General features: G+C 51.9%; 1 protein-coding gene across 1 annotated transcript; it reads right to left on the bottom strand.

The window, feature by feature from the left end:
- Positions 1–1,496: 1,496 nt before the first annotated feature.
- CkaCkLH20_08972 (uncharacterized protein) lies at positions 1,497–5,797 on the bottom strand (the record flags this gene model as incomplete). Its single annotated transcript, XM_038891687.1, has 2 exons — positions 1,497–1,554; positions 5,043–5,797. 2 exons carry the CDS (start codon positions 5,795–5,797, stop codon positions 1,497–1,499), a joined length of 813 nt encoding a protein of 270 aa, XP_038742974.1.
- Positions 5,798–11,749: the final 5,952 nt, after the last annotated feature.

An 11,749-nucleotide genomic window follows, 5' to 3' on the forward strand; every position in this document is an offset into this window, starting at 1 on the left:
ATGTTCACCACGTTGCCTTTTTCCTTCTCAGTGAGCGTTTGCTGATAATCTGCTGCTTGACAGGCCGCAAAGACCACCAGCCTTGAAGTCTATGATGCGGGAGGCGCACCTCTCAATCTCTGTGCCCCTTGCCAACCTGTAAGCCCGCAACCACGGCCCAAGCCAGAGGCGTATCGCTTGCGTTGGCCAGATCCTTCCAACGCAGAAAAACGAAACGAACCGTCTCCCGCGTTGGACAGGACCGTCAAAAATGTTTCAGAAATGGCATACACGGCATTTCCGCCCCTTCGCAACACAGAAACAACAGTCGCACCCATCTGCAGGCGTCCGACGTCAAAACTCCAGCCTGTCCCTCCCCAGCAACAGCTGTCACTTCCCGCCACCCGGAGACCCTGCAGGAGCTCTTTAATCTCCGCATCGGTACCCAATTGCACTGGCTCGTCATCGGGTTACTAATGTGAGATTCATGAGACGAAGGACAAGAATGTCTTGGATTTGGCGATTTGGTGAAATCGTCCCGTGGCCCCCCGTCTACCGAGGCCGATTGGAGAAGTGAGCTTGTCTCGCGACCTCTCCCCACCGCGATACGATGCCCCAGATTCCCGTCAACCCTTTTTTCTTTCTTTTTTGGCCCGGCTTTCTCAACTAGCCTTCCAGAAATGGAAACTCACGCAAATTTGTAGTGGAGATACGCCGCCCGCTGCCCGTAGATCCCTTCCACACCGCCGCGCCTCGTCAGGCGGTCGCCATTTGCCGTTGCGGGGTCGGGAAGCCCCTATCCCGACGACATCTCGAGTGCATAACAACAGTGGGGAACGGGATTCCGCGCCCGAAAGCCGTTGCGGATGGCATTGTCGAAATGACGATGTTCGAGTGTGCTGTTGTTACGCGTGGCCGACGCCCGTCACTCGACCCCCCTGGGTGGTGATCGATCGGCGGTACGGGGGATGACAGGTCTCAGGACTAGGACCGAGTTGATGGTTGCTTATTCCTTCTGTCAGTGTTTTCTTCTCTCTTTTGATGCTTTTCCTTCGTTGCCAGTCCCGTCATGGATCTTTTGGTAGTTCACGTCGCTCCCATCCGAGATGTAGCTCGGAAAGAACGTGAATCCCCTTCACTCGGTAACTGATAATGTTTCTGTGACCGGAAGTACCAAGGAGATGAGCTCGTTCTACAGAACCTCGCCGAAACATCCTGACGAAAAACCAGTCTGGAATCTGGGCTGCGATCTGGTGTCTAGTCCAGGACCTCCCGTCTCGGTTACGGGAGAAACTGTGGCTCGCTCGTGTGATACTTGTTTCCAACCTGGACATATTTCTGTCTTCCAAAACCAACTTCACCGGAGATTTTCTTTTTGCTTTTTGGGCATGGGGGCCGGAACCGGGAGAGAGACAGGCCTGAGGTCGGCTTTCGAAACGATGTCTGTGTGGCTTTCGACCTGAACAGTTGTGGATTTCTCGTAAGCGAGGTGGTGAGGTGGTGATGTCTTGGTGATATTAGATGGAAGTTACGTTGTTTACTGGCGTGGTCAGGTACGGGGAGCCGATACCGTGGCTGTGGAGTTGAATCAGTGTCGTTTGAACGAGGGTGTGATGCGGGGACTTTGAGTGTTCCTTTTTAAGTCACGCTTCGAACCTTTCATGGATTAGCAGCAGCGAATCTTGTAGCCTTCGAAGTTGAACCTGCTGTCGATATGCCCCCTGTTTCGACTGTGAGCATAACCGTCTCCAGACTCTGTGTCTCTCCCAGCTGTATTAGATGTCCAATCCGCCAACGTGTCTGCCTTTTATGCGTTGTCCTTCGTCTTGTGCTGTTTATTCGTAGGTGTATAAAATGAGCGTCAAAGTTGACAATAGTGTACGTATCAGGGTAAGTTCGACTCTCTCCGTGATATCCGAGCCAGACGTGGTCGACATAGGCGAGATAAACGATCAGACTCGGCTGGTCTCTCGTTCGCAATTAACCCGGGGATTGGCGTGTGAGCCCAAGATCAATGATGAACCGCCGCAATATATACCTTGAAGTGGCAGAACTACATGTAGTGAGTGACAGGTGCAGGGAAAGATTGTCTCGAAAAGGGCGAAAACAGTGACTACATGTGCGGCGTGTTTGTTAGATGAGTCTATGAATACGAAAAACGAGAAGTGGCCAGAGACGACGAAGGAAGATGGACAACAACGCCACCTCATCGCGTCTGGTCGTGAATTTTCTACGGGATGTGCTTCTTAAGTACTGCACAAGACCCAAGACTTGGTATCGAAGCTGATCGAGAACATCGAGTTCCTCAAAAGCGAGCATCAGGGTTTCGTGGATGAGATCAACCGCTGGTGGTCATTAAGGCAGCTTCATGGGAGACTGTATTTGAAGGTGTGTCCGGTCGCCGTGGGATCATGTTGATCCACCGAATTAGTTGGTTTGTGAGGCATACGGGCTGCTACCTCGTGGCCTCTTGCGCTGATGACGCGTTTCTTGAGATTATTGTCCCATACCCAGCTCGACTTCATACACATACGCGCCATGGTTCATGGTTGTGCTCGCGCTGGATTGTTGATCTCGGGTTATCTATTCTTCGTCCAAATTTCAAAGCACCGGCTCCGAGATGAGGTTTCGAACCACCACGTCGCTCCATCTCTTTACTGCTCCTTTGGGCAGCAAAATCGAGGGTCGTGTTGAGCCCTTCCCCGTGATATGTCGACAAGCTTTGAAGTCCATAAGCATGTGACCAGTCACCCCCATGATCCTACGGTGCAGGTTCTTCACTGAGTTGACCATTGTCTCGTATCTGTCTAACGAAGCAATCATCTGGCTGGCGTGTGTTTTGCCAATGGATACATAGCGGACGATGTGAGACGAAGACAATTGGGGGTGATGTCAGCTTTTTGAGGATTCAAGATTCCGGCTATGCTTCCTGAAAGTACGTAACCATATTTGGTCGATTATGCGAACTGTACAGGTTAGCTTCAAGAAGATCATCAAACGTTGAGGAGAAGAAGAAGAAGAATCTCTGGAAGTTTAAACTCACTGAGGAAGAATCCGAGCAGATTTATAATGCTGGAGAGACAAATCCACTCCCAGCCTTCATAGCCGAGCACGTATCTTGCGTGTTTGGTATCAAATTCCTCAGTGGAATGAAGTACAGTACGAATATTTGATGTTGAAAGAAAAGGAGAAATGTCCATGCCTGGATGAGCTGTGAGTCTTTGATAGCTACAAAGATTTGCAATCATGAACTTTTGGTCAGTTCGTATCTCGTCTACATTGCCTTGTTCTGAGCTCAGTGTCTCTGTCTTTTGTTGTTGGGCTGCTGTTTTGACGATTCTGAGAGGCAGATGACGTGTGAGATTGAAGCCTACATCAGGACATTTCAAACGGTTTTGCATGGTGCACTTACTTTTGAGAAGAAGTCCCTGAACAAACTGAGATATTCAGTCGTGGTTTTCTCTTGAATTGAAGGAATTTATCAGTTGTTCGTCGTTGCTACTTGTAATAGGCGATGCTTCTCGACATGTCTGACCTTTTTGTCGCGAATCGCAAAGGTTTGAGCCCCGCAAATGACATCTTCCGTATTGCCTGAGAGTATGTTGCTAGCCTTGAAGTGGCTTGATTCTTTTGCAACATGAGGGAGGGAATACTGAGGCTCTGTGAAGACGATCTAAATGCTTTCTCGGATTAATTGATGTAATTCCATGAAATCTGGTCTTCTTTGCTGATGATTGATACGTAATCTTATCTCAAATCAGTCGTCCAATTCATAGACTCATCTGGCGACACTAACACAACCCCTACCGTATTAAGATCACAAGTTTGGATCATCTTCCGTGGTCCGAACCACGTCCGTTCAACCACGATTCAATCATTTCCACTCAGCCCTTGATCCATCCTCAAGGTCTTCTCAGAGCATGTTCTTCGAGAAAGCCCAGCGTAACAGTAATCACACAGAGCTGCTAGATTTATGGTGAGCAATATGTGTATTATGGAGTGGGCTTTGGCGAACGAAAAGAGCTTTAAGCATTACTTAATGCTAATCAGAGACCTAGGTAATCATTTTCAAAGCTTTATCAAGTTCCATTTCTGACACTTCCCCAGTCAAAATGACCTCATATGAGACGAGACCCTCAGGAGAAGTTCTCGTTTCCAACTGCACCCCGAATCTCACAAACTTTGCCACATTTCTTACCGCAACAGTCTGAGACAAAAGGCTCTCTGTATCCCAGAAATATACCTCGTGAGCAGCTTCGTTCTCAAGAAGCCAAGGAAGAGACACATTCCTTAATACGCCGAGCCTCGACTCCAGTTGTGAAACATGATTTCCAGATGATGCGTTTACGTTGAGCCATTCCGGCACTGTCTTGTGCACCAAACGGCTTGGCATGTGCTTCCTCTCGCCGTGGATGAACGCAAATGTATCGCTTTTCGAATAATGTGACCCTATAGTGACAACCAACGAGAAGTTCTCTTTGGGCCGCTTGTCACCCAGGCGAACAGTGATCGCCAGTGAAGCCAAAAAAATTCCATCTGGGTCGCCATTGATGAGGGTATCGTAGATATCGTCCCAGAGGTGGTCGGGATGTGCTTTCAGGCGCTCGACTCTGAGTGGTGCTGGGATGTCATTGCGGATTTGAAAAGACCTGCGCAACTGACTTTCCAGATGCAATGACTCTTGCTCCGTGACAGACTTTTGTACAAAAATAGTGTGCAAGCGTACATCATTGTCTTTTGCGACGGCGTCACTGAGCATCGTCGTCGATGGGCTGCTTCGAACGAATTCGTTTGCAGTTCGCACAAGGTGAACACCAACACGCCAATGTCTATGATCACGATAGTCGATCAGAGCCAGGGGCATGATACAAATGCCATCCCCATGTTTGTGAAGGAGAGTTTCGATTCGAACACCTCGGTTTGTGAGAGAATATTCATGTCGAGACCCTCTCCTACCCTTCCAACTTAGGGATGAGCAGTCCCCGAACTCTTCGGGGGAGTCTGCAAAGATACCCCTGAACTTCTGATAATTGACTGCAGAGCTAGGGGACGACCACGCAAACAGAGAGAGATCGTTTGTCTCCTTCACGATCTCTTCTTGAAGCCGACGAAATGCTTTAGCACCTTCTCCGTAAATCAGAGGCATGTTGATATCGAAAATGCCAAGAAGGGAGTACGCCCTGTCCTCGATCCGTTTGGTCTGTCGTTGCGCTGCCCAGGACATTTTGACTGCCACAATTGTCGATTGAAGTTTTGAAGAGTTGAGAAGTACTTGGAGGGGTATACGAGTGATACTCTCGAGAATCTCCGGCAGCTGGGATTTCGTCCCTACAAGGCCCCAGCTCGAATCGTAAAACTCAACAATTTTAGGGGCAATCAGTTCCTGAAGAGTCCAGCCCCTCGTAAACCATTTGCAACGCTTGAACGCGTCCTCGTCGGCGATTTCGAAGAAACTCTCCCTGACGCGCGAGCTCCTGTCTGGGCTACGGATAACAAAGTCGGAAAGGTAAGCGAAGCAAACTGCGGACAGTTTGTACCATTGAAACATGGAGTTGATGGCCTCGCTCAGTTCTGCGCTGCTGGACTTGTCGATGCAGCACGTATCAACCCAGGCGAGTCTAATACCCCTGCTGCGGGCCAGCCGACAAGTCTTTGCAATCTTGGTAAATCCGGCCTTGCGTTTGGCCAAGTCGAGATCGGATATGTCCCGAAAAGACACTTCGTCTTCCTCCCAAGTATGAGAGAGAATAGCGTACTTGATAGCGGCTGGGTCGACGTGTTCCTCCAACTTCAAGGTTTTGGTGTTGAGAAGCCACATGTTGCTGAGCTGTTGCCGGGGTATGTGACGGTCTGCTTCACGAACTGATGAAAGTCGATGGAAAAATCATCACGTCTCTCGTCGTTCTCGAGGCGGGGTAATTGATGCATATTTGCGTGATTGGTTCACCTCATGCGGCTGACGCGCAGCGGACGGTAGGGGTCACGAGGTTTTGCTTGGCGACAGCGTCATCCAGCCTGTTGTCGAAGGCGGTATCATCTCTGATAACAATGACTGACTGGATGGGATGCTGATTGAGTCTTCCGCAAAAAGATTCGAGAATCGATATTGGTTCAAAACCTGGAAGAAGCTGAAAGAGTAGCATGTTGCTGGGGGATGTAGTCGCTCCAGTCATGTTTTTGGGTAACAAGTTGAAATGATAGCTAGAGACCTTCCCATTGCGAAGCTTTACCATGTAGCGCGAAGTACTCAACTATCGGCCGGAGGACGACCCCGAATGAGCAAGTCGACAGCACGACCGGCGTCGTCCGGCGCACGCCGCCGCGACCTTCTTTTTCCTGCGGACGAGGGTAAGCCTGACTCTCATCCTCGAGTGCGCGTGTAAGAATAGCGCCGATATTGAATGCCAAGAGGGAACCCGAGGTTGAAATACACGTTCGAAGGATGAGGGACCAATGGTTCCACCCACGTGTGCGAATTATGGGGTTCAATTGGCCCCTTGGGGTAAATGGGGACTCCGTTCTGGATCACACCCCAGATGGGCGGAAGGGCCTTTGGAATTTGGACCCTTGTTTAGTCCGAGATTCTGGACGCAGAATTGTCACTTGTGAGGGAACTACTGTAGCTAGGATTGTTAGCTGGCTGACGACTACGGGGGTTGTCAGGAGGGTCTTTTTGGTGGATTTCTTGTTGGTAACGCTTTACCAAGGAGAAGTTGGACTGGCGAAAACATGCTGATATGAGTGTGGCGATAGCTATGAGTGATGTCAAAACTCTGTCGGAATAGGATTCGGATGACCGAGTGACGCCGACATGATGATTGAACTACCTTTCAAAGATGACCAGACTTCTACTGATCGGATGATCGATACGAGCAACTTCAATGGCACCTCATCAGGCTCTTCAGATCGCGAGTACTCACAAGGATACATCCTCCGGCGCGCAGCACTGGAAGGGTACGCATGTAACAGCCCGCTCGTCATACATGAACTGCTCATCAAGACAAATGACTTTTAGTCTGCCAACAGGGAACGCCGACCAAGCACGTGGGCGAGACGGCGCATCCAGGCGGAGATGGCGTCCGCAACAAGTCAACGGGCACGCGACAGCTGCATTTTGTCAAGTCTTGCAATATCGACATTCCTAGACTGGGTATCACCGGCAGCGCACCCCAGGGCTTGGCCTCTCTCTTGGCGATCGCATCATTGCGCGCTTGTTACTTCAGTGGTAAAACGTCCCGCGATGCCAAGTGCCAAGCAGCGGGAGTTCCAGCAGGGTACGAGAGCCGCACTGGGATGACGCTCAACGACATCTTATCATCTTCAACTGTGAAGTTTTCGTTGTTTTTGCAGAAATTCGTTCAGAACAAGAGTTGTAAGTCATTGTCGAGGAATTCAGACCGAACGTCGCTGCTCGCCCGGCGGCGCGGTCGCAACGTGCTCCAACGCGGCACCGTGATTGGCCGGCTCTGGCCCGGAAACGTCGTCGCGGGCTTCCCCCGGCCGACCCACGGAAGAGTCGGCCTGACAGTCCAGCTCAAATCAAAGTGTACCTGCGGCGCAAAGGGACATGTCAGTCAATTAAGGCGCGGTACCTATTCTGGTCGCCTTGTTCCGACCCCTTCGGTAGATGAAAGAGGCTAGAGTTGGACAGCCCCAGTCCTGGTCGTTGCCCGACTTGCCAACAATGATTTGCCCGCGTCGAAGTGTATGCGCAATTGAGGCATGCTGATAGGTTCCCTTTTACTCGAAGGCATCGCCCATTTGAGTCAATACGCCGATAATGGTCATCAAAGTGACGCGAGAGACGCGCCAACTCGAGCCGATGTGAAGTTTCGGTATCTTGGACGAACAGGCAGAACGCCAAGATGCCAGTTTTCTCCTTGGATCGAAGCCAAGACTGATCTGCCGCAGCCAAGATTGCTTGAGAGGTTGCCAAAAAGCTTGACCGAGCTGCCGGCTGCGGTGCAATCCGATCCCGTAGGATGCTGGATTCGATGTCGTGCCGGGTCAACCTTGGCTGAGCAAACAACATCGGAAATTGTTAGGGCGGTACCGCGCGAGTGTCCGAACCAGGCCATCTATCGACTCCGCCGGGCATCCCATGTTAAGCCCATGTTGTCGTGGTGAGTCTCCCCATTGGTTCCGGCTTCCCAACCCAACATTGACACGAGCGGGCCGTTGGAACTCTGAGTTGTTAAGTTGAAGACTTCGCTTTGCTCCGTGACGTGCACGCGCGCGCTCGAAATCTGTCGTTTCCCCAGATCTAGCCCGAAGAAGCCGTTTGTCGTTGTTTGAGCGCAGCGTTGCCGGTGTCAGAGGCGAAAGTGAAAATGGCGGCAGCCAGTCGGGAAGCGTTGTCTGAGATTCAGCCCAAGTACAGACGAAGGGACGAAGTCTGGGAAAAAAGTGAAAACGACACGCCATTCCGAATCGGTCGCCGAGCACGGCTCCACACGCATGCCGTGGGCAACAGAGCATCCCTGCTTGATGCCGGGTCTAATTCTTCGGCTGGCCTGTCTTCTTAGCGTATCCCGCATACCCCGTCTTGTATCCCATATCCCACGCCAACGGGCTCGCTTTCTCTTGTCTGACATGGCCGACTCGCTGCCGCACGCAACACGAGTTGATACTCCTGTGTAGCTTCGTCCCTTGTCACTCGCCCTATCTGGTACAACGCTCCCTAGCCTTCCCACGCTAGGACGTAGTCTCCGAGGTGGAGGCTGATCTCGAACCATGTCCTTCTCTGCGTCTCCCTGGTCCGTCGCATCTGTTCTCTGCCTCCACCAATGTGTTCCTTTTCCATGCATGCGACGCTACGAAGTTCCTTCAGCTCAGATGGCATGTCAGTCACTGTTCCACAACTGGCCAGCCATATAAGTCAAAGTCGTCCCCGGCTGCTGTTGCGCATTTGAGTTTCCGTCCTCGCGCTCCTCGTCCTTCCCAGCAGGTAACCAAAAGTCACCGAACCCCTTCTCCGAACCTTGCCTATCGTTTCGTTTCGGGGCTCAGAGGAGATCGACATCATGGACGGCTCTATCCAACCCGCCGCCCACGCCGCCCCGGCCGAGGGTAACACCACTGCCCGCGAGCTCTCCGCCAGCGAGGCCAAGCACAACAAGACCTCCGGAGGCAACGTCGCTTTCCACAACTTCAACAACGACTTTGCCCACGTCGCTGATGCCAACGAGCGCCGCCGTCTGGCCCTGGCCGAGATCGACAAGGCCCCCTTCGGCTGGTACCACGTCCGTGCCATCATCGTCGCGGGTATCGGTTTCTTCACCGACTCGGTATGCTCAGTATACCTAAATGGTAGATCAACTCGGACTAACGCGACATCAGTACGATATCTTCACCATTGGTCTCGTCACTTCCATGCTGGGTATTGTGTACTACGGCGGAACTCTCCCCGCCGACAACGATACCGCTATCAAGGTCGCCACCTCCGCTGGTACTGTCGTTGGTCAGCTCGGTTTCGGTATTCTTGCCGATATTGTCGGACGTAAGAAGATGGTACGTGAAGAAGGAAAAGTTGATCATCAGCAGCGACTAACACACTGCAGTACGGTGTTGAACTGATCATTATCATCATCGCCACCATCGCCCAGGCTCTCTCTTCCGGCTCCCCCTCCGTTTCCATCACTGGTCTCATCGTCTTCTGGCGTATCATCATGGTAAGTCGGGATCTATCATCTTCCATTGAGCCCTGCTAACAATCTAAGGGTATCGGTATCGGTGGTGACTACCCCCTTTCTGCCATTATCACTTCCGAGTTCGCCACCACCAAGTGGAGAGGATTCATGATGAACGCGGTCTTCGCGAACCAGGGTTTCGGCCAGCTCGCCGGTGGTCTCATGATGCTCATCGTCACTACTGGTTTCAAGGGCTCTCTGTCGACCGCCGCCAAGGCTGCTTCCTGCTCCAGCACTGAGCCATGCCTGATTGCCGTTGACAAGATGTGGCGCACTATGGTAAGTCTAGCAGCCCTCTGAATACTGTGAGTTAGCTAACGTGAATCAAAGATTGGCTTCGGTGCTGTTCCCGGCTGCCTCGCTCTCTACTTCAGACTTACCATCCCCGAGACCCCTCGCTACACTTTCGACGTTGACAACGATGTCCAGAAGGCCGAGGGTGACGTCGACTTCTACAAGCAGGGCAAGTGGGGTGAGGCTCAGGTTGACGAGGCCGCTCGCGTCGCCGCTCGCCTGGAGGCTCAGAAGCAGCTCGAGGTCCCCAAGGCTTCCTGGTCGGACTTCTTCCGTCACTACAGCATCTGGAAGAACGCCAAGGTCCTCATCGGAACTGCTGGATCTTGGTTCTTCCTCGACGTTGCTTTCTACGGCCTTGGCTTGAACAACGCCATTATTCTCAACGCCATCGGCTGGTCTGGAGGTTCTGACATGTACGAGAGCTTCCACCGCACCGCTGTCGGCAACTTGATCCTGGTATGTCCGCATCTCCCATCTTGAAAAACCAAGGATAGAGCTAACTGAGTTCAACAGGTTCTGGCCGGTGCTGTTCCAGGATACTGGGTCTCTGCCGCACTCGTTGACACCATCGGTCGCAAGCCTATCCAGCTGTTCGGTTTCTTCACCCTCACCCTGTTGTTCTGCGTCATCGGCTTCGACTTCTGGAACCTCTCCGGCGGTGCCCTGATGGCCCTGTACACTCTCGCCCAGTTCTTTTTCAACGCCGGCCCGAACTCGACCACCTTCATCGTTCCCGGCGAGTGCTTCCCTACCCGCTACCGCTCTACTTCCCACGGTATCTCCGCCGCCTCCGGAAAGGTTGGTGCCATCATCGCTCAGGTGGTATTCGGACCTCTTCGCACCATTGGCGCCAACGCCACCCTTGCCAAGACGGACCCCAGATGGACTACTCCCTGGTTGAACCACATCATGCAGATCTTCGCTCTGTTCATGCTTTGCGGTTTCCTCACCAGTTGGTTGATCCCGGAGACTGCCCGCAAGACTCTTGAGGAGCTCTCTGGCGAGGATGACCTGTAAGTTACCCATTTCATCCATTTCTACCAATGTTTCGTCACCTGCATTGCCTTCAACCCGGGTTGCCATTCGTCGATGCTGGAAGCTGGGAGATTCGTTTTTCGGACGTCTTAAGAATGAGCTCTGCCGGATCAGATCCGGGAATAGACCCACTTTCACGGAGCCCGTCCCACTCATCACCCGACCGGCTCTCGGGCAGCCCATTTTCCGCACATCAGATTTGAATTATGCTAATCCCTCCCAGTGCTACCAGTGCCATTCCCGTTCACGGACACAACGAGGAGAAGCGTGCCGAGGAGGGCACCGTTGCCGGATCTGTTTGAGTGTGCTTGTCTGGAAAGAGAGATAAATTGCATAGCCATTGCTTTCCCAGCGCCGACATTGGCAACTGATACCCTTCACTGTAGCATTCAGAGTAGACTTTCATCTGTAAATCTTAGACTTAATCATATAGTCAATCTCTAATTCATCGGCCTCAATCTACCTGTGACCATTCACGAAAAGGGCCATTTCAAAAGCTTGATGACGTAGCATCTCTTCATGATATGAAGTGAGTTATGTCTTTGAAATCTCTGATAAAGCTTCCCATAGCTCAAGATGTATGCAAGAACTGACATCTATCCTCACCAGTCCATGAACCTGAGAGACGGCGACCATCACCTCAAGTGAAGGTACGTGCCGCCCGTTATCTAATCATCACGTGCATAACCGAGCTTGGACCCGCGTAACTCCGCACGGGCCAAATTGTAACTTTATGACGTTCGTCCCAG

This window comes from Colletotrichum karsti (genome assembly GCF_011947395.1).
Source record: "Colletotrichum karsti strain CkLH20 chromosome Unknown Scaffold31, whole genome shotgun sequence".
Classification (NCBI taxonomy): Eukaryota; Fungi; Ascomycota; class Sordariomycetes; order Glomerellales; family Glomerellaceae; genus Colletotrichum; species Colletotrichum karsti.